This window comes from Vicia villosa, unplaced genomic scaffold (assembly GCF_029867415.1).
Source record: "Vicia villosa cultivar HV-30 ecotype Madison, WI unplaced genomic scaffold, Vvil1.0 ctg.000168F_1_1, whole genome shotgun sequence".
In the NCBI taxonomy this organism is placed as follows: domain Eukaryota; kingdom Viridiplantae; phylum Streptophyta; class Magnoliopsida; order Fabales; family Fabaceae; genus Vicia; species Vicia villosa.
Genome location: NW_026705049.1, coordinates 354,281 through 378,545, shown reverse-complemented (window position 1 = coordinate 378,545; position 24,265 = coordinate 354,281). Strand labels below are relative to the sequence as shown.

The following is a 24,265-nucleotide window of genomic DNA, read 5'->3' as shown; positions in this document are numbered from 1 at the left end:
TTTTTATTCAAAAATGATATACGGGAAAAAATCTACTATTGATCTAAATAGTTTTATATACGAAATTTACTATTGATCCAAATATTTTTGTAAATGATACCTAAACAAAAATGGAGTCTATATACAGGAAAACAATCTATTATTGATCTAAATATTTTTATATACGAAAAATGTTATTTATGATCCAAATATTTTTTATTCAAAAATGGCCTAGGCCAAAAAATCTATTATTGATCTAAATATTCTTATATACGAAAATTTAATATTGATCAAAATATTTTTGTAAAAGATACCTAAACAAAAATAATATTTGTATACAGAATATAATCTATTATTTAAGAAAAATGATATTTATGATCCAAATTTTTTTATACAAAAATGGTATACGAGAAAAAAATCTACTATTGATCTAAATATTTTTATATACGAAATTTACTATTGATCCAAATATTTTTGTAAATGATACCTAAACAAAAATAAAGTCTGTATATGAGAAAAAATCTATTATTAATCTGAATATTTTTATATACGAGAAATGGTATTTATGATCAAATATTTTTGATTCAAAAATGGTATACGGGAAAAAAATCTATTATTGATAAAAATATTTTAATATAAGAAAATTTAATATTGATCCAAATATTTTTGAAAATAATACCTATTCAAAACTAATATTTGTATACGGAAAAAATTCTATTATTTACGAAAAATGGTATTTATGATTAAAGTATTTTTTATTTAAAAATGGTATATAAAAAGTGGTATACGGGAAAAAATCTACTATTGATCTAAATATATTTATATATGAAATTTACTATTGATTCAAATATTTTTGTAAATGATACCTAAACAAAAATTAAGTCAATATACAGGAAAAAATCTAATATTGATATAAATATTTTTATATACGGGAAATAGTTAAGGGTGTTCATTGGTTCGGGTAAATCTGAACCAAACCAGAATCCGAACCAAACCATAGTGTTTGGGTTGAATATTTTTTCAGTTCGGGCAAGAACCGAACCAAACCAATAAAATCCAATGACAATCGGTTCGGACATCGGATTTTCAATTTTCTACCCGCAAGTCCAACCCAAACCAACCATAATTAATTATCATGAAAATTACTACAACGCATTCAACTTCAATAAGAAAAAAATAAAATGTTATGTGTGGACAAGTTATGCTATTTTTATTTGTTATTAGAAAATTGATAGTGTAATATGATAAATGAACATGAAGTTATAAAACACATTCACTATCATATTAATTCAAGTGACTAGTTATATATTCAAAAGTCTTAATCTTAGATATTTTTCTTGTTAGATATTTTTGAATCTATTAGAGAAAAATTTCTAGTATAATATTTAAATTTGAACACTATTAATATTTATTTTTTATAATATTATGAAAATTTAATTTTTGTAAATAAGTTTTTTTTAAAAATATTTTTGCATTTTTTATCTACCCGATCAATCCAACTCAAACCAATTCGTTGTTTCTCGGATCGATTTGGTTTGGGCTTTATCGCAAAAATTTCTAAATCCAATCCAAACCAATCCATTTAATTTTAATCGGTTTGAATATCGGATTCTCTCAAAACCGAACCAAACCGGCCCGCGAACACCCGTAGAAATAGTATTTATGATGAAATATTTTTATATACGAAAAATGATATTTATAAGCCAAATATTTTTTATTCAAATATGGTATATAAAAAAAATTATTCAAAAAATCTATTATTGATATAAATATTTTTATGAACAAAAAAAATGAAGTTTGTATATGGGAAAAAAATCTATTATTGATCTAAATATTTTTATATACGAGAAATGATATTTATGATAAAATATTTTTGATCCAAAAATAGTATACGGGAAAAAATCTATTATTGATCTAAATATTTTTATATACGAAAATTTAATATTGATCCAAATATTTTTGTAAATAATACCTAAAAAAAATAATATTTGTATATAGAAAAGAAATATATTATTTACGAAAAATAGTATTTATGATAAAAATATTTTTTATTCAAAAATGGTATATCAAAAATGGTATACGGAAAAAAATCTACTAATTTTTATATATGAAATTTACTATTGATTCAAATAATTTTGTAAATGAAACCTAAACAAAAATGAAGTTTGTATACGGGAAATTTTTTTATTATTGATGTAAATATTTTTATATACGAGAAATGGAATTTTCGATCAAATATATTTGATTAAAAAATGATAGATGGGGATAAATCTATTATTAATCTAAATATTTTTATATACGAAATAATCAATTATCTAAATATTTTTTTTCTTTTTTAAGATTTTATTTAAAATAAATGATATATCCAAATGCGCATAACAGAACAGAACCTGTGCGTATGCACGGGTTTGTTACTAGTTTGTGCTATGATAAATATTGTAAAAATAATAAAGTGAAATGGAGTGAAGCAGAATGAAATAGAACGAAACAAAATATAATGAAATTAATATCTTATTTTATTGTTTGAGTGTTTTATGGTAGAATAAACCAATTCTGTCATTTCGTTTGTATCAGATAATACAAAAAAATGATAGAAAATGATAGAATGAGATGAAATGCATTCGATGAGTTCTCCTCCATTTTATTTTTTAGTTAATTCAAACAATATAAGATAAGTTCATACTATTCTATCAATTCAAACATAGCTTCGATCACCAAAATCACCTTGGACAATCACAAAACAAATATTTTAAAAAAATTACTAGAAAATATATTACATCAAGATCAAGATTAAAGGAGAGGATGAGTATGTGATATTTACTAGAAAAAATATTCTATCAATTCTTTTTTGTGCTTGGACCTCTTTATTCCCAACAAAAAATGACCTAGTTGAGAATAAAATAGAGAATGAGAATGTGATATTTAAATCTTAACCATTGGTGCATTACTTTTTCTTGGTGCATACCGTGTGTATGTTGACTCAACAATAATAAAAATGAATAGCTTTTGAAAAGGAAAAAAAAAAGATGGAACAAATTCCCTCTATAAGTGATTGGGCAAAGAGAGCTTGAGCCAAAAGAATCCTGTTCGTGACGATATATAGCATAACATCAAATCCTTTCTTCCATTCATTGTTATCTCTTTGTTAACATTCTCATTTCTCACATACACACATTCTAAGGCCAAAAAACATCATCATTCTTCTTCACCTTTGTTTCTTCAAGGTTAGTTTTACTCTTTCCTCTTTCTTTTTCTGTTGTGTTTTTCATGCTTTTATTGAATTAAGTATGATTTTCTTAGACAATAGATATGGAAAGTGTTTGTTGTTGCACTCTTGTTTTATTTACTTTTTAGATTTGGGTTGTAATCTTGTTGTGTTTTCACATGCTTTGATTTGACTCAGCTAACTCATTTTGTTTTCACATGTTTGGTTGTTGAAACTTTTAAGAGACATGTTTATCAAGAAGTCAATACTATGTTAAGAAAAAAATAATTAGTGGCTAGTTAAACATGGTTTAGTGACAAAAGTCAAAAGAAAAATGATGTCTGAAAATTCTTTGTCTGATTTGTGACTCTCATTCAACCTTTGACAACAGCTTTCCATATTTAATTAAGAGACTTATTAACTTGTTATAAAGAAACATGTTATAAATGTAAAAAAAAATTAAATTTTGTATTTAAAATAACAATTTTTAAAATTTGAAAAAATAGAATGCAAGTATGTAAAGCCTAAACATTTGTTTTTTTTGCTAGCAGTTGAAAATGCTTTGTCAATCCAAACAGATGCCGATGCAATAAAAACAATAAATGAAAATTATTATAATTGTTTAAAAATGTCCTTAATATAAATAAAAATTTATTTTTTAAATTTATTGAAGAATTAATGTATTTAGATTACATATAATTCAAATATATTAATTCTTGAATGAACCTACAAAAATAAATTTATTTTTATATTAGAGAAGAGCGAGTATAAAACAATTAAATATTAAATAATTCTCTCGATTAAATCAACTTAATTGTGCACACATTAGAATGCGGAACTCGCACTTCTCAATTATTCATGGAAATTCTGGCCATTTTTTTTCTTCAATTTACTAAATTATTATAGTAATTAATTTAATAATACATAAACATGTCAATTTAATTCCCCTACACAATGGTAAATTGCAAAAAATATTAATTAACTTAATATTATTATAATGTATTTTAATTTCTACGATAGACCTTGATCTTTATAAGAGATTATTATTGATGGATTTAAGAATCGTATATACATTAATTTATAACTTAATGAATAAAATATATCATACTAATTGTGGCTCATCTCCCAATGTCTATGATTATTGATTAATTCTACCAAATAAATATATTATTGTTGTTATTATTATTATTATAATATCACACTCTCGTACAAATGGAATAACTATGGCGAAGATACTTGCAATTTGATGATACGAGATAACTTTAAGATGCGAACTTAGTCACAAGTTATTTTTTCCGGACGAAGTGAATGTCCATCTCATTATGTTTGGTATATTAATGTTGAACTAATTATCAGATAAATATATTGCATTGATGTTATAACGATAGACCTAATAGCTTTGTGAATTGAGCAATGCAACTTTAGAAGCACATTATGTAACCAACAAGATTTAGACACCACATTTGCAACACCACAATATTCAACTTCAACATTAGAGCGAGATAATGTGAGTTGGTGTTTGGAGGACCAAGAGAGTATGTTGTCGCCAAAAAGATGCAGTAACTAGAAGTGGATCTCCTAGCATCTGACCAACCTCCCTAATATGCATATGATTTATAAAGATGCAATCTATATTGACTAGTGTCTTTAATGTAGCGCAAGATACGCCTAAAACATGCATGTGAACATCCATCGAATTATGCATAAATAAACAATATTGTTGTATTGTATAAGATATATTGTTATGAATGTGAGATATTGTAAAGTGCTTTTAAGATTGCAATAAAGAAATAAACCCTCGTATTGAGTGATAGTTTTTGCACTAAGCTTTAGTTTTGCATCAAACAAGGTAGGACATGGTTGTCCCGTTAAGGAAACTTAGTTGGTAGCTGTGTAGGGATATCACGTGTAGGGATATATTTAATAAGATGAATTCATGACATTGGACTACTTAACCAAAAAAAAAGTAAGACATGGCTTACACGAGGACATATGAGCACATTCAAGAACTCCTTCTAAATATTTTTTCTAATGTAAAAATAGATCCCCCAACATGTCGGGTAACATCAATGCCAAAAAAATAATTAAGATCTCCATGCTTTCATAGCAAATTCAAACTTGAGAAGTGATATGATAAATTTGCAAAAATTATCGGTAGAAGTGGTGAGAATGATGTTATCGACATAAATAAGAAGATATACCACATGGGTATCTTTCTGGTAGATGAAAACAATGTTACGAAACTTGCTTTGGAAGAAACCAATATATTAAACATAATTTGAAAATTGTTTGTACCAAACTTTAAAGGTTTTGATTGAGTTCATACAATGATTTGCATAGAAGACAAACATTATCTAGATGATTCAGATCCTTGAACCCCAAAGATTGTTACATGTAGACTGTTTGAATGCACAATGCTTTAGAGAGAACACATATGAGTATGATTTGAATGTTTTTTGATTTAATAACCAGGATGAAGATCTCTCCACAATCCATATCAACTTGTTGACCTACACCATCACCTACAAATCGGGCTTTATGCCTCTCAAAAGAGTCGTCATATTTTTCAGTCTATAAATCCACATAGATCGAATAACATTAATATCGGGTGGACGAGGTACTAAATCCCACAAAATATTCTTACTAAGAGAATGATATTAGTCATATATAACCATTTTTAATTCGAGCCTTAGAGTGTTGACACTTGATTATGAGGGGGGGGGGGGGGGGGAGATTTTGTAATATGAGTGTGAAGGTCGTAGTATTTATGGTTGGGTTTGAAGATATCATGTTGGCTCACCGTGATAAGTTTAGTTTCTAAACTTAAAGTAGATTGGTAATTGGGAGGAAGATGTTGTGTTTGATCTAGATGTGGATTAGGATTCATAGGCAATGATGGTAGTGATTTACTAAGAGGGAAAAAATGAAAAACTTAAATTGATATGTTTGATTCTATTATATTGAATCAATTTCGCTTGCCAATTGAGTGACTTGTAATACAAGCAAAATGTCACAACTTGACATTTTTAAAAATTAGTTGATTATTTGACTTTCTAGCTATATATACTCTCGCTAATTAGTGTAATAAATCTAGATCAATTGAATAAAACGCTTTCTTCACTCTAATTTTATTTTAAACCTCTCCAATTTTATCTATCATTCTTAATGCACACCACCTTGTATCATATATCCCAAATGATAAATGGAAAATGTAAGCACAACATCTAATCAATTTCCTACAAATAAACCAGTGTTTGAAGAGGAACACTGTGATAGATGGTGTGCGTAAATGAAAGTCATATTCAGATTTCAAGTTGTGCTTGAAATCGTGAATGAGGGCTTATCAGCATTGGAAGCCAGTGCAATGAGGCAAAAAAGGCAATTCATTGTAAATTAAGCAAGCAAGATGGAAAATGTTTCTTAATCCATCAAAGTGTGGATCCAAACATCTTTAAGAAGATCATAGAGGAATAAACGACTGAGAATGCATGAGATATACTCAAGAAGCTGCATGGAGGTGATGAGAAATTGAAGAAGGTGAAATTGAAATCTTTGAGGAAGAAATATGAGAATACACAAATGAATGATGGTAAGGCAGTTGCCAATTTCTTCTAAAGATTGGGGTTGCTAACCAATTAAATGAAGTCGTGTGGTGTGAAGATCACTGAATTGCAAAAGGTTGAGAAAGTTGTGAAAGCCTTAATTGCAAAATTTGGTCACATTATTGTGACAATTGAAGAATCAAAGGACCTATCTGAAACAGATTTTGAAGAGGTTAAAACATAAGAATTCAAATGAGGTTACAAAACAAGCTAAGGAATCCAAGTTCTTTAAAAAGATGAAAGAAGATGCCTTAAAGACCAACTATTGAAAAAGAAAAATGTAAGAGAAAAAGTAGAATGATGAACGTGCTAGCAAGAATTTAAATATTCAAGAAGAGACAAACATGAGTGCCTTTCACATTGAGGAATAAAAATTTACAACAACTCAATTAGACCAAATTAATGGTTTGAAGGTTAGTTGACAACCAAAATATCTATCATATATTAAATTCTTATTTTATTAATTCAACTCTATCATAAACTTTAATAATCTCCTATTTTTTCATTTTTTAATCTATTTTATCAAAAAAGTTATTGTAATATTTAAAATTATTATTACTATTATTATTTTGCTAGTGATTTAGTCGTCAACATATATTCAAATAAATATTTGAAGAGTGAAAAAAAATATAATAATATTGATTAGAATATAGTATAATTCTATATGAATGTCCTCTTAACCACCAAATCATTAGAATGTTAGGATGAAGATTTTTTTTAAATAAGTATTATTTGATTTGTTTAATTAACTTTTTGATTCTTAACTGTAATTTAATATTTCATCTACTATTTTTAAATTATTACAGTTTGCTTTAATATAATATGAGTAATCATAAGTAGTTAATAAAGATAATCTTTTATATAAATAATTATTATTTTAATTAAAGTGTCTGGGTCTCTATTTTATCTCATTCAAATAATTAGTCTCTCTATTTCAAATTTAAATAGTTTTGATATCGTTCTTACATTTTTCACCGAAAATTTAGACATACCCATTTTTTATTGACATGTAAGTCATACATTTTATTTTTAAAGTTTTACAAATGTATTTTTCTACCTCATTCTCATTAACGTGTCCATTTTCTAATAATATATCATTTATATTTTTTTTTTATCTTTGAAGATCTACAAATATTTTCATGATAATATATCACGTTTCATGAGTCACACATCATTTAAAAATAAACTCATTATCAGTTTTAAGTGTAAAAAAGTCAGAGTGATTCGAAATTGTTTGAATTTAAAATAGTAAGTTTAATTCCGTGAATGAGATAAAATTAAGAAATAAAAAATATAATTAAAAATATTAACTAATAAAATAAAAATACCTGCAACCTAGAATTTCGACTCCGCCACCGATTGAGAAATACAAATGATATCATAACTTAATATGAGGTCTAAATAATTCTTATCAATCAAAATATTTTTAAATATTGATTAATGTAAAATTTATTATTAATTAAAATTTCATTTTATATCATTTTACTTAAGATTTGTCAGCTATATAAACTATCCATCCCTTAAATATATTATCAATCATCCCTTGAAATTGAGTAGCTAATTAACCAAATTAAAAAACGTGTAATTTTAAATTTATGTTAAAATGCAACCAAAAAAAAGTGACATTAAAAGTTTTGAATGCTACAATGACTATAATAAAATTATAATTAAATCTTCTTACATACCTCAGCATAATGATATTGTTGAATAAAAGAATAGAAACATATTTAACATGACAATAATCTTGCTCAAAGAAAGACAAATTTCAATGCATTGACGGGGACAAGCAACTTGAACCACAATGCACATCATCAATATACTTCCAACAAAAACCAAGTACTTGGGCTCTATTGGGAAATGAGCTTCCACTAAGGACGAATCATTCGGGTACTATCCGAGTTCGATTCTTGGTGGAAACAAGACTTGGCCAGTGAGTCATCCCTCCGAACCACGAAATTAGATTAGTCGATTCACTATGTGGATCGGAACTGGTGTCTAAATCCAAGAAAAAATATATATTTTCAACAAAGAAGCTAATGAACAAGACACTATATGAAGCCTAGACATGTTTGAAGTCATTTGTTGCTCATTTCATAATTTTTTGTTCACTTTGCTTCAGGCATGTAACTGAATAATTAAGAAAGAAGTTGGATGATAAAAGGCAGGCCAATATCCTCATAGGCTACCACTTAACATGTGCATAAGAATTATTATCACCTAATAAGAATACAAAGGTAATAAGTAGAGATGTGCAATTTGATGAGAGCAAATGAGGGAACTGGCTGAAAGTTCCAAATGATCCAATGCAGAATAACGTAAACTCAAGCAATGTTAGAGCAATATTGCAAGAAGATCAAGTAGAGGAGGATGTCAAGGACAAGAGGTAAGAATTTCAACTAGAGCAAAACTCCAATCAGTCAAGATAACTATTCAATAAATGAAGACGATAATATGAAAGAGTAAGCAATGATGGATGAATCAAAACAAATTGATCATAATTATTCCATTAAAGATGAGAGTTAGAAAAAAGCTATAAAGAATTAACTCAGGGAAATTCAAAAGAACCAGACCTGATAGTTGGTCAAACACTCAAGCATTAAAGCTATAAATGTAAAATGGGTTTACAAGATAAAGCTCAAGCTAAATGGTGAGATTTCCATGTACAAGAAAATGCTAGTTGCAAAAGGATTGCTTCAAAGGCCTGGATTTAACTTCAATGAGGCATATTCACTAATTATTATACTTGAAACCATAAGAATAATAGTTGCCGCATACAAAGCGTGAAGATGCATCAATTGTATGCGAAGTGTGGATTTCTTAATGGCCCAATAGAGGAGGAGGTCTATGTCAAGCAACCAATAGTTTTAGAGATTAAATAGCAAGAAGATAAGGTGTACATGATGAGAAAAGAGTTGTATGGATTGATATAAACACCTAGAGTATGGAACAAATGAATTGACATTTTTCTAATCAAGCTATGATTCAACAAGTGCACATCAGAACTTGGAGTGTATGTGGAAGAGTTTATTGAGCAGGATCAAATCATACTATGTCTTTATGTGGATGATCTATTGATCACATGGAGATACTCTTATAAGAATTGAAATTTAGTGAAAGTGTTAAGATTAAGTTGTTGGTAGACAACAAATCAATAATAGATTTAGGCAATCATCTAATGAGCCACGAGAGAAGAAAACATGTCGAAAGAAAGTACAATTTCCTTATGAGATCAAGTAAGCAAAGATAAATTCGAGATTGAATATTGCTAGATAGAGTTGCAACTTGTAGCTATTTTAACCAAGACATTGAAGAGAGCAAGATTTATGTCCTTAAGAAATTGATGGGAACGAGAAAACAAGTTAACATGAATTAGGAGGAGCATTGTGTTGTAGCTCAATTCTAGTAGCAATTTGACTGTGTTGCAATTGAGTGACTTGCAATGCAAGCAAACTGTCACAACTTGACCGTTTACAAAATTAGTTGGTTATTTGGCTTTCTATACCCTTTCAAATCATTGTAACAAATCCAGATCAATTGAATAAGCTCACTCTTCTCTCTTATTCTATTTTATGCCTCTCTAATCCCATACATCATTCTTTATTCTTGATGCACATTGCCTTGTGTGACAAGTTATTCCAACCATTATCTCTAACCCAAACTAATGACACACACACACACATATATATATATATATATATATATATATATATATATATATATATATATATATATATATATATATATATATATATATATATATATATATATATATATATATATATATATATAATAATTAAAAAAAATTTAGTAAATTTTAAAAACAAAATGTGTAAAATAATATTAAGTAATAGTATTCAAATAATAATAATAATACACAAAAATCTAATTTACAAAAATGGTAATCGAGTTTCCATTTATAATAAACATCTAAATAAGCAAACTATTAATTTATAAATTTATAATACGATAAATTTGATAATTTGACTAAAACATTGACATAAACAAGACTATTTAAAAAAAAAAATATGAAATTCCTTTTGCATGAAAATTCACCTTTAGAAAATTCTAAGATTATTGAAAATTAGAAAGAGTAAATATTAAAAGATCAAAATTAATAATTTTACTTGAGTTCGATTTTTGGTGGAAACAAGACTTGGTCAGTGAATCGTTTCTCTGAACTAAAAAACCAAATCATTCAGTTTTATATATGGATCGAAACTGATCGACTAAAATAAATTTATATTGATTCAACCGAATCAACCTCTCTATCGTCTTAATCTAATCTCACCACCATATGTAGTTGGTGTTTATTCAGTATAATATTTCTCATCAATTGTTTGATGATATTTTTTTTTAAATTTGTCCAATTTCTTTAATCCAAGAACCTCGTAACCCATTAATCTTTAAGCCTTTAGTTGTTATTGCAAATCTTCTTCACTAAATTTTTACAAATTATACAGAAATCACAATTAATAATATGAATAAATAATTTAAATGTGAATCAATATTCGTATTAAGAGATTCAAATCTTTACCCTAAATATTTACTTGAAAAATCACGCATGAATTAAATCACATATACCGTATATTTTTTCAAGTGATTTTAAAGTGTGATTCAAATTACATGTACTAGAAACTTTTTCAAGAATGATCTTGTTGTGTAACTGGAATTAACTAAAAGTGTGATTCAAATTGCCATGACACAATGCTCCAATAAACTATTGATAAAAAAAATATCATTTAAATAATCAAAAACCAGGATTCAAATCAAGTGCATTATAAATTGAAAACGTGTATAGAGTCATTTGGAGATGCATAAAAAACTTATATTTAATGTTTTCAAGAATTTTTAATAAGATTGTACATGAATCGAGAAAATTAATTAGAATTTGGAGATGCATAAAAAAGTTAAAGGTATCACTAGAATTTTTAATATGATTGTATATGAAATTAAAATAATTAATTATATTTAATTAACTTTTTAATCCATATAAAAATAATTATTTTATTTATAATTATGATCGGATAGAGTACAAGTAATATCATATCCTGAGAGATAGGAGTTATATCATATCCTAATACTAGATCTAAATAATTGTTATCAATCAAAATATTTTAAATATTGATTAATATAAAATTTACAATTAATTAAAATATCATTTTGTGAGCTATAAACTATCCATCCCTCGAATATATTATCAACCAACCCTTGAATTAAGCAGCGAAGTAACCTAATTAAAAAATGTGCAATTCTTTTTTTTTTTTTTTGGTATAAAGGAGGGCCAAAGGCCCAAACAACAAAGAAAAAACTACAAGGGGATATCCCTACAAACACAAAGAGACTCCTGATCCTTCTTCAAAGGAATGAGCATCCAAACAGGCACCTCAGAATAAAATCTACTACCTCCCATCATCTTCTTTCCCTCCATGGCAAGAATATGAGCACATGTGTTTGCCTCTCTGTAAATGTGCAGGATCTCTACATGCTCAAGAGACTTCAACAACTCAGTGATATTCTTTACTAAATTCCCCACCACCATATTCTTATAATTTCCTCTTTGAATACACTCTACTGCTTGCTTAGAATCTGTCTCTACTTCAAGGATTTTATAGCCAAGCTCACTAACCAACTTTATACCAGAATAAATACCCCAAAGCTCCGCCAATAAGGGACTGCAAATACCAATTTTTTTGCTAAAACCACCTACCCAAAAACCACGCGAATCGCGAACGACACCACCACACCCAGCTGTGCCATTACTATCACAGGCACCATCTGTATTCAACTTCACTCTTTGGTCTTTAGGGACAATCCAATTTACGTCAATCTTCTCTATGCCTTTGTATATGACATTCTGATGCACAAGCATGGCTTTATTGTATTGGTGAACTTTGTCTTCTACCACTGCCTTCATCGACACCGGTCTAACGAACGCCGAGTCATGAACTTCCGAATTCCTCCAAAGCCACAAAGAATGACAACCGATGGACCATAAATTACACCAGTCCCGAAGCCCGGAGTTTTCGCTGAAAAGATTAATATATAACCATTGCTCCCAACCTGCAGAAAAGAAAGAAGATGTTAGAGAAATCGGGATTATACTGTCCCACAGTCTCCTTGCAACTTTACAATCACGAAGCACATGCAAGCTCGTCTCCTTCACCGCACCACACCCATGACAGCCATCTAACCCAAATCCAGACATGCTGATTCTGTTATTAGTCAGCAAGCGATCATGAAAAAGAATCCACACAAAAGATTTCACTCGTTCCGGCACATTCAAGCTCCACACCCTCCTCCAACAATCATTAGGAGTGTCAGCATTACGGTGGTCCAAAAGCTTATACATCTGATTGATCGAGAAACCGCCTTCCTCATCAGTGGCAAACATTAGGGCATCCTCACCATTCTCAACTTTGGGGGGCACCAGCGCTGCAATCCTATTCTTCACGTATTCAGGAAGCCAAACAAGGCTATCCCAATTCCACTCACCGTCATGATCAACCAAATCTTTGACTGAGCAGTGTAACAGATGCAAAGGAATATTGACATCCAAATTCGCTATCACCAAGCCCTTCTCAATCCAACACTGATTCCAAGGGTTTATACTATCACCTGTACCTATTCTCCAAACACCCAAGTCTTTAAGATGCCCAGAAGTTTTAGCTATACCTTTCCATAAAGAAGAATCCGAGCATTTAGCATGTAACATTTCCCCATTCTTCTCAACATTATATTTGCTACGGAGAACACGACACCATAGGTCTTCATCACCATTGAGAATTTTACAACCTATTTTCATAAGACAAGTATTGTTCATAATGGTGAGATCTTTCAGCCCAAGGCCACCACCACTTTTCGTATTAGTGATCTTCTCCCATTTAACCGCATGGAACTTCCTCTTATTCTCCGTATCGCCCCATATAAAGCCTCTCTGAAGCTTTTCAATATCCTGAATACAAGCTTTTGGGATAGCGTTCGTCATCATAGGGTACACCGGGATAGCTTCAATAACGCTCTTGGCTAATGTCACTCGACCGGCAAAGGATAGGTTACGCGCTTTCCAACCAGCAAGCTTACTCGCCACTTGATCTATAACATATTGAAAATCCTGTCTTTTACAAGCCTTCCCTTTAAGGGGAATTCCTAAATACTTCCCGAAAGTACTTGTTTCACGAAAGCCCGAACAAAGTAAAAGCTTGTTCCTCATACTACGGGAAACGTTATCAGAAAAAAGGATGGTGGATTTCTCCTTGCTAACCTCCTGGCCCGACATACTACAGAACTCATCAATAGTCTCCTTCACACATTGCATCTGAGCCTCATTAGCTTCACCGAAAATAAGCAAATCGTCGGCAAACATAAGATGAGATATACTCATACCCTTCTTACCAATCTTGAAAGGTTTCCAACGCTTCGTTTGGATAGCATACTCAATCAAGTGTGTCAATTTATCCATACAGAGAACAAAGAGATATGGGGAAATAGGATCGCCCTGTCTGATTCCACGTTGAGGACGGAAGAATTCATTTCTGTTCCCGTTCCAGTTGACGTTCGTTTCTACACTCGAGACACCATGCATGATAACGTTAACCACTTCATTTGGGAGATTAATTTCCTTCAGCACCCGCCAAATGAATTCCCAATTAAGCTTATCATAAGCTTTCGAGAGATCAATCTTTATAGCAAAATAACCTTTTCGACCCTTCTTTCGTTGCATTGAATGCATAACTTCCTTTGCCAGGATAATATTCTCGTGAATGGATCTGCTAGGGACGAATCCTGTTTGAAGAGGAGAAACAAGATAAGGCATAAATGAATTAAGTCTAGCAACCATCACTTTGCTAATAATCTTATAAAGCGTATTGCATAGAGAGATAGGACGGAACTGGGTAACATTTGTGGGCTGATCCACTTTAGGAATGAGACAAATGTCAGTTTTATTAAACTCCGACATAAGGCCAGGTTCTTTCCAAACACCTCGCACAAACTCAATAAGGTCTGAGCCTACAATCTTCCAAGCTTTTTGATAGAACCCAGGTGGAAAACCATCCGGCCCAGGAGCTTTCCAAGGTTTCATGGAAAAAAGGGCTTGCTTGACTTCCACTTCACTAATATCTTCCTTAAGAGCTTGCAAATTTGCAGTAGTGAGCTTAGGATAAGTTACGTGTGTTTGTTTCCAATTGTTCCAGCCGCTTGGGCACGCGAATAGCTCTTTATAAAAAAGAGTTACATGAGCTTTAAGATCAACATCATTCTGGATCCAGTTTCTGTTGGCATCTTGCAGCATAACAATTTTGTTTCTTCTACGACGCGCTAAGGTTTGAAGATGATAATACCTAGTATTACGATCTCCATCCGCCAACCAGCTAGAGCGGGATCTTTGAAACCACATTATTTCCTCCTTGTTCAGAATATCACTAAGCTCTTTTTGAAGCTGATTCTCAAGCGCCCTCATACCTCCATAATTGTCTCGAAGTTGAAGTTTATGTTGCACTCCCTCCAGCCTTCGAATAATCTTATTCTTAGAGATCCTGACTTGATCAAACGACTCTAGCTTCCACTTGTCAATACCTGTCACCACATTATCAAGGTTGCGACTTAAAGAGTTCTCTTTTTTCCAAACATCTTGGAGCATTTGATGGTAAGTGTTCTGCAAGAGCCAAGCACTTTCGAATCTAAAGGGGCGTTTATGATACGAACGTTGTCTATCATCCGTATTAATAAGAATGGGATGGTGATCGGAAAACTCCACACGAACAAGAACTTTAACACTAGCATCAGGAAACTGCATCCTCCAATCTTCATTACTAATGGCTTTATCAAGCTTCTCATATATTCTCTGCCCACCATGAAAAACCGGACCTCTCCAAGTATACCTAGGCCCACGCATCTCCATATTGTACAGATTACAACTATCCATTCTATCCTTCATTCTTTGGCATTTTTGGATAGAGGCTGGTAAACCTCCTCTTTTATCACTAACATTGTCAAAATCGTTAAAATCCCCCGCCACCAACCAACTCCCAGTCATATTACGAGACACGTTCCTCAAATCTTCCCAAAGCAAATTCTTACTGTTCTCGTTAGGTTTTGCGTAAATGGCCGTAAACCACCAATCCTCTCTGTGATCCATACTGACCTTAGTATGAATAAACTGCTGATTGATAATGTTAACTTGGAGTCGTAAGCTACTAGATTTCCAAGCTAACACGATACCGCCAGCATAGCCTTCATTAACCGCATACTCCATCTTATCAAACCCAAGTTTCATAAGAGTTTTCTTGAGCTTAGAAGGATCGCATCTGGTTTCCAAGATAACTAACATGCTCGGATTGTTATTATCTAAATATTGCTTACAGTAGCGAAAAAAAGCCTTGCTGGCAGCCCCTCTGCAATTCCAGCACATTATTTTATTACTTGTAATCATCATAAAGACATTATAGAATAGAGAAATCACCACAATCAGCAACTCAACAAGCGGTCTCCATGACCACTTCATCTTCACCATCCACACAATCTCCCTCCTTACTAGTAGATCCTCCTCTATCTAACCCCTCAGTCAACTGACCCTTAGCACTAGGGTAGTCAAGGACTTTACCCACGTGCCTTACATCTGGTGGCTTATCGACCTCTAAATTCTCCCCACTATCAGCATGCGGAATATCCACTACATGTGTGCCACCTGGACAATCCATGCTCCACCCATCTCCTTCCGTCGTAACCCGAGTAATATTATGGTCTTTTTTCTGTAAATTAAATGTACTATAATCACCAGACTCAGCTTCCTCTCCAGCCATCACCTTCTCTAGAGTATACCCCACACCAGATTTACTAATACCACCAGTTTTTTCTTTTAAGTGAATACCACCTCGCGAGGCTAGAGTAAGATTTCTATTTTTAACAATCACTTTATTACTTTTGCTGCTACTTCTTCTATTTTGATTAATAATATTATCACTCTTGGGCCCACCATTTATACCTAAAGTAGTCAAAGACTCCAGAATATCCTCTCTCTCCATAATGCTAGTATCAGCCACGTGTGTTAAGTTTTTTTCACCGCCTCCACCTTTTGAATTGGTCTCATTAATAGGCTGAATCATGTGGTCCACTAACACCTCATTAATATTTTCCAAAAGAGGCTTCTTTCCATTATTGACTATAATATTGTTATCAATGTCTCCCTGATACTCCTTTCCTAAAATATGGAAACGTGATCCTCCAACATTACCTTTCTCATTAATATTGCCCTGAGAAATGTTCCTCCGGGTATCTGCCGTTTTCCTCGTCCTCTTCGCTTTCTGGACAATTTTCCAGGGACCTTCTTCTCTCCCACTCCCACCTATCAACTCCGCACCACCACGTCCCCCATCAGTTTCATTTGTGCGCCCATTGTTGATGTTATTTCCTGCTTCCCTCTGCTCTTTGCTGATAGATGGACAATTCTCCTTGTAATGACCATAACGACCACACACTAGGCACAGGAGATGGAGGCCTTCATATTCAATTTTATAGCTGCTTCCTTGAATCTTTAGCATGGCAAGCAGAGGGGTTGCCAAATTAACCGTAACACAAATCCTAGCATATTTGCCCCTCTCTTGTTTGATAGTGGTTTTGTCAACCTTTACTGTGCGTCCAATCCGATCACCAAAAACCCATAAAGCTCTGGAATCATAATACTCAATTGGTAGCCCCGAGATTCTCACCCATACAGCCACTTCATTGATCGTATCTGTTTCCGGTTGAAAGTTTGGCCTCCAATCCTTAACTGTAAGATAATGATCGTAGATAAACCACGGACCATTCTCCATCGCCGCTTTCTTATCATCTTCATGCGAGAAAGCCACCAGGTAATAATCATTGCTAAGATCAATGATATTTATAATACCTTTCCGAACCCACATTTGATGAAGTCTATTCTCCAAGGCCTTGTAGCCAATACGTTTTCCCAGAAGCTTCACTATGACTCCTCTTCGCCAAGGTTTTTGAATGCGTTTTACCTCCTTCTCCGAGAAGATGAAATTAGGGCACTCATAACCACCGATACTTTCTTCCTCCACTCTGATCTCCCCCCACTCCGCTTCTGGGCTCTCTAGGTCGATCTGCCTATCCTCCCTTTCCTCCTCCATACCCACATCATTCCTACCCTTCATCGCATCTCTAAAGGAGACTCCTTTCTCAATCCAGCCACTCATAACCTCCTTCTTTTTCTTGGTACTTCTATCCAGCAAATCCTCCTCCGCTTTACTCTTAGCCGTATTCAGTTGCAAAGTGCCTCCAGTGGACGTATCATCATCAGGCAGGTCAACAAACCCTAGCAGAGGGTTCATCGCAGTTTCAACTTCAGTTAGATCCAATGTAAATAAAAAAAAAAAAAAAAAAAAAAAAAAAAAAAAAAATGTGCAATTCTAAATTTATCTTAAATTGCCAAAAATAAAAGTGACATTAAATTTTTAAATGCAATAAAACCATATAATAAAAGGCAAATCAAGTATGGGTAGAATATAAGGATTTAATTTGCAATGGGATGAATGGCCATTTAAAAGGTTGCAACTCATATGAAAGTGTCTCTCTCACAAGAATCCACCTGTTAAGTTTGTGCCGTAACACTTTTCAGAAAATTGACTCACTAAACCTAAACCAGTGAGTTGAGTTCCTTTTTACGAGGACACACCTGTCTTCCCTTAACTCTCCGCTGATTTCCAACGTCACTCAGTTTTTGCATGTAAACTTTTCTCTCTCAACACACTCTATTCAACAAGTGTTACTAATATTAACTTCTTTATTCATATTTGTAGGTTTACTATATGCCAGGGACTAATAAATACAACGGTGATTCAAATCATATACCGGGACGTGTAGAAAGACGGTTGAGAGACAGAGAGTTGAGAAAAAGAGGAAGTGAAAACAATGAGTATTTGGAGCAGGATCATCAAGATAAAGATGATGTTGAGAAAGTATCATCTTCGTCAATAAGGGAGAGAAGATTACACGAAGGAGAAGATGTTGTTGGAAAGTATGATAGTAATAATAATAGACAGAGGCTTTTGGTTGTGGCTAACAGATTGCCCGTGTCGGCTATTAGAAAAGGTGAAGATAGTTGGTCTTTGGAGATTAGTGCAGGTGGCCTTGTTAGCGCTCTCCTAGGTATGTATCATCAATTTTATTTGTTCCAGCGATACCTCTGGAAAAAAGATATATCTATACGGTGTTGTGTATGTGTGTCTTGTGTATATGTGTCTGTGTCGTGCTAGTTTCTTTTTATTTACTTTACTTATGGTTTTAATATGTATGTCTTCTTTTTTTCAATATTGTGTATTAACAAAGGGGTGAAGGAGTTTGAGGCAAGGTGGATAGGTTGGGCCGGTGTCAATGTTCCGGATGAGGTTGGACAGAAGGCACTCACTAAAGCATTAGCTGAAAAGGTATATTCACTTTCTTTTTCGTAGTCTTTACATCCTTCAAATTTTAATGAAATAGAATATCATTTAATTATAATGATGTAAAAAATTTATGAAATTTTGTTATCTTGATCTTGCTTGTGCTATTAAACATTACAGAGGTGTATACCTGTATTTCTGGATGAAGAGATTGTTCATCAATATTACAATGGCTACTGCAACAACATTCTATGGCCCCTTTTCCATTACCTTGGACTTCCACAAGAAGACCGTCTTGCCACCACACGAAGTTTCCAATCTCAATTTGCGGCCTATGAGAAAGCAAATCAGATGTTTGCCGATGTTGTCAACCAACATTATGAAGAGGGTGATGTTGTTTGGTGCCATGATTACCATCTTATGTTCCTTCCAAAATGCTTGAAGAAATATAACAGTAAAATGAAAGTCGGGTGGTTTCTTCACACACCTTTTCCTTCTTCTGAAATTCACAGGACACTGCCTTCTCGTTCCGAGCTTTTGCATTCTGTTCTTGCAGCTGATTTAGTTGGGTAAGTCTTAATTTCTCCCTTATCCTGTATCCATCTTCGGTATATTAATTTTCATTTTTCTATTATATCATCGTTCTGATTTCGGTAAGTACAACTTTTCTTGCACAGTTTTCACACGTATGATTATGCAAGACATTTTGTTAGTGCGTGTACTCGCATCCTTGGACTTGAAGGTACACCTTACGGGGTTGAGCATCAAGGGAAGCTAACTGGAGTTGCCGCAGTAAGTGCCTAGAGAATTTTCTTATAAGCTTCATTTGCTTTATAATTTTAGCAGTTATTATTTACCTTGAATTAGTATTTCAACTAATAGAAGAGAAGGGTAAGGTATAAAGAAAAAAAATCTTTGAATAAAACTTCATTTTGAGTAACCAATAACCACAGCGAGCTTAAAAATTCTTTTGTTGCTTTTGAATGTCAGTTTCCAATTGGGATAGACTCAGAACGATTTATACGTGCGCTAGACCTTCCTCAAGTGCAGGAACATATCAAAGAATTGCAAGAAAGATTCAAAGGAAGAAAGGTATATCTAATCCAACCATCCCTATGTTGATTTTCAGCACTAGTAAAGTGAAGATGTTTCTTCCCACCCTTCTAAGTTGTATTTGTTTGATATGAAGAGCCATGATCCACATTTCATTTCTTCTGTCTTGACAGGTCATGTTAGGTGTTGATCGCCTTGATATGATTAAAGGAATCCCTCAGAAAATTCTAGCATTTGAAAAGTTTTTGGAAGAAAATGCTCATTGGCGCGATAAAGTAGTTTTGCTTCAAATCGCCGTCCCAACAAGAACAGACGTTCCAGAATGTATGTTACTTATTTTATTTGTTTCCGTGTCATCTCAAGTTAGATTAGAAGATAGTCTTTTGCATTTTTAAATTGAAAAATTCAACAGAATAATTTCTTAGATCAATTGATTTTTATAGATTATGTATGATGTATTTGGTTTACTTACTCTTGGTATCTGAATCACGACTGGTTTAACTTTATTTCTTGTGTAACATAGATCAAAAGCTTACAAGTCAGGTTCATGAAATTGTTGGCCGCATCAATGGTAGATTTGGATCATTGACTACTGTTCCTATACATCACCTGGTACGCTCTTGATATGATGAAAACCTGATCGAAGTATATTATCGCTGACTGATAATGTACATATATTTCTTTTTCATTGGGGGATATAATTTAGCAGTCATGATTGTGTATATTTTTGTTAGTTTCTTCAATGATATTTTTGTTAGTTTCAACAATGATATGTGTGAGTTGTGACTTGGGTTCAATGATTGTGTCATCAAAACTATTCGACCGAAGTGTTTTATCACTCATCAAGAATTATCTGTATCGGATACATGTTAGACACCAAGACTTCTTATATTTGAAGTATCTGGCCTTCATTGATTGAGTCTTCGACTAACTAAAGAATTTGTTATGTTTGATAATCTCATGACTTTTTGTTTGCATCTGCAGGATCGCTCTCTTGACTTTCATGAACTATGTGCTGTGTACGCAGTTACTGGTACAATTTGTGTACTTTTACATTTTTCTTTTTTAGCTTTACTAGGACCTTTTCAACGAATAACTTCTTGTAATATTGTGTTCATACCTACTATATTTATGACTTATTTTTATTGTCAGTGCATCAAAATGTATTGATGATGTGCAGTTCTTGTCATTTTAAGTTTTCTTCCAACTGTATTCATACTTACTATACTTACGCAGATGTAGCGCTAGTCACATCTTTAAGGGATGGAATGAATCTTGTGAGTTATGAATTTGTGGCCTGCCAAGAGAAGAAGAAAGGGGTTCTCATTCTTAGTGAAGTAACTTATGAAACTTATTATTATTATTTAAATTTATTTAAAACTTTCAATTCAAACTATGTTAAGGTTAGAATTTGCATTTTTCTTTTTTCTAGTAACTAGATATGTATGATGTTGATTTGGCACATGATATTCGGTGGTACTCTTCTTGTAGTTTGCTGGTGCAGCCCAGTCTCTTGGTGCCGGGGCAATTCTTGTCAACCCCTGGAATGTTACAGAAGTTGCTGCTGCAATTGCAAGGGCTCTGAATATGCACCCCTCGGAAAGAGAAAAGAGACATAAGCATAATTTTCTTCATGTTAAATCCCACACTGCACAAGAATGGGCAGCAACATTTGTCAGGTACGCAGATTTGTATTTGGATTTTGTTAATTGTGCTCTAAAAGGCATAGAATACAATAACAACAACAGTTTTAAACGGTCTTTTCCATTGATCTTGATTGGACGGTCAACATTGAGAATTGCGTGACGCATTTACTGCATGGAATCCGTTTCCGCTTCTGTATTCAGTTGTCAACTGTTTTCTTGCTCTTATTACCTATTTTTTATCTCTAGACTTTATTGTATCGGAAGGCTTCTGTTGCCTATGATAAATCTGCAAATTTTTGCAGATAGAGAGTCCTGCTTAAATATGATGGTTAGTTACTTGTATGATGATACCTTACTAATCTTTGAATATTTGCAGCGAACTAAATGATACTGTTATCGAGGCACAACTAAGGACTAGACAAGTTCCGCCTAAGCTTCCAACAGAGATTGCAATTAGACGTTATCGACACTCAACTAATAGATTGCTCATTTTGGTATGCTGACTCATACTGAATCTCATGACTTCTCTGTGTCTTGTTTCTTTGTCTTTTACAACTCATATGCGTACTTTCTTCATTAACATTTGATCTGAGGATGGTTATACACATACAGGGATTCAATGGAACTTTAACAGAACCGGTTGAGAAAACTGGTGATCAGATTAAAGAAATGGAACTTAAGGTGCATCCAGAACTGAGAGAACCCTTAACTGCACTTTGCAATGATCCAAATACCACAGTAGTTGTGCTCAGTGGAAGTGGTAGAAAAGTTCTATATGATGTAATTCTTCGCACGTTTACTTGTTTTCCTAATGAACTGTTAGGCGAATCCAGTTGTAACGTTTTCCTATAAACAGTGTTTCAAAGAATACGACCTGTGGTTGGCAGCAGAGAATGGGATGTTTTTACAACCTTCAAAGGGTGAATGGATGACAACACTGCCGGAGCACCTGAATATGGAATGGGTCGACAGCGTGAAAGTGAGCGCTAGCTTTGAAATTCCATTTCTTTTGATGTAACTTCCTTCATTCATATATGTCAATGACTTACATTTCAAATCCTACGATACAGCATGTTTTTGAGTACTTCACAGAAAGAACACCGCGGTCACACTTTGATTTGGAAGAAAGGGAAACTTCACTTGTATGGAATTACAAATACGCAGGTGCTTGCTTGAATTGTTCATGTTGTAGATTGATATTTTAGTTTTCCAGCTATCTTTCAAAACTGTAACTGATTCTTACATTTCAAATAGATGTCGAGTTTGGAAAACTTCAAGCAAGAGATATGCTGCAACATCTCTGGTCAGGTCCGATTTCTAATTCGTCAGTTGAAATTGTTCAAGGCAGCCGGTCGGTTGAGGTTAGAGCTGTTGGCGTTACAAAGGTGATACGATCTCTTGTTTCGAATAATTCGCCAGTTGAAATTTTTTTTGAACATACTTAACTGTTTATTCGAAAATTCTTTTTATTATCAGGGAGCAGCTATTGACCGCATCCTCGGAGAGATAGTTCACAGTAAATCAATGACGTCGCCAATTGATTATGTTCTTTGTATAGGACATTTTCTCGGAAAGGTGAGTTATAGTTTCATTTATCAGCGATGAAAACGCGCTCCTGTATAATATATTTACGGGATTGAATTGAACATATTTTATTTTTTGTTACAGGATGAAGATCTTTATTCCTTTTTTGAGCCGGAGCTTCCATCTATCGGTGCTGGTCTTCCGCGAAGCAATAAGGTACCAACAGAAGCAGTTAAGTCTCCTGTTGAGAAGAAACCACCTTTGAAAATTCCCGCTAGTAGTAAAAATGGAGCAAAGTCATCATCATCATCATCATCTCAAAACAAGGGAGTCTCAAATTCTGATCAGAAGAAAACAAATAATCAAATTTGCAGTTCACCACGACGCCCGGCTCCAGAAAATACATCACGGAATGTCCTTGACCTTAAGAAGGAGAATTACTTCTCATGTTCTGTAGGGCGGAACCGAACCAATGCTCGGTATACACTTGCCTCACCGGATCATGTTGTTGAGTTTCTGACGGAGCTAGCGGATGGACTACCGCGCTCTAGTTAAATATATTTTTAGTCTAAGTAGGATTGAAGAGAAAAAAATTGTTTTAAATCCCTACATATATACATTCTGCTCTTTTAGTCCTTCATAAGAGATTGATGAACAATATGAATGATGAGAGTCTAAAAACAGACTATTGTAAATGTAGGGATTACAAACAAATAAAACTCTTACAATAACTAAATTCAATTTATAGAGATAAAAAATACAGTTTACCCTAAATTACTAATACTGTAATTTGGCATGGAATGTAGTGAGTTTCAGAATTTGACATTTTCTGTATACGGATGGACTTCAAAATGAATGAGCAAGGACATACTCAAA

General features: G+C 32.9%; 1 protein-coding gene across 5 annotated transcripts; it reads left to right on the top strand.

Moving 5' to 3' along the window:
* Window positions 1–3,075: 3,075 nt before the first annotated feature.
* Window positions 3,076–24,265, top strand: LOC131624904 (alpha,alpha-trehalose-phosphate synthase [UDP-forming] 1-like). Of its 5 annotated transcripts, none has more exons than XM_058895828.1 (19): window positions 3,118–3,203; window positions 8,906–9,169; window positions 18,585–18,933; window positions 19,114–19,211; window positions 19,347–19,735; window positions 19,844–19,958; window positions 20,157–20,258; window positions 20,393–20,543; window positions 20,743–20,831; window positions 21,204–21,252; window positions 21,456–21,556; window positions 21,711–21,898; window positions 22,242–22,359; window positions 22,478–22,645; window positions 22,722–22,844; window positions 22,936–23,029; window positions 23,120–23,250; window positions 23,342–23,440; window positions 23,534–24,265. In XM_058895828.1, exons 3-19 carry the CDS (start codon window positions 18,594–18,596, stop codon window positions 23,942–23,944), a joined length of 2,766 nt encoding a protein of 921 aa, XP_058751811.1. In that variant the 5' UTR covers window positions 3,118–3,203; window positions 8,906–9,169; window positions 18,585–18,593; the 3' UTR covers window positions 23,945–24,265. The 5 variants fall into 5 exon arrangements, with proteins under 5 accessions (XP_058751809.1, XP_058751811.1, XP_058751812.1 ...); XM_058895829.1 differs by lacking the exon at window positions 8,906–9,169 and adding an exon at window positions 5,657–5,801 and having other exon boundaries at window positions 3,124–3,203; XM_058895826.1 differs by lacking the exon at window positions 8,906–9,169 and having other exon boundaries at window positions 3,076–3,203.

Excerpts from the sequence above, each read along its gene's own strand:
- LOC131624904 (XM_058895826.1), top strand. The coding sequence starts at position 18,594 with ATGCCAGGGACTAATAAATACAACGGTGATTCAAATCATATACCGGGA. Across the intron at positions 20,832-21,203 it reads CTGTTCCTATACATCACCTG|GATCGCTCTCTTGACTTTCA; the intron begins GTACGCTCTTGA and ends TTGCATCTGCAG. Across the intron at positions 21,899-22,241 it reads TGGGCAGCAACATTTGTCAG|CGAACTAAATGATACTGTTA; the intron begins GTACGCAGATTT and ends GAATATTTGCAG.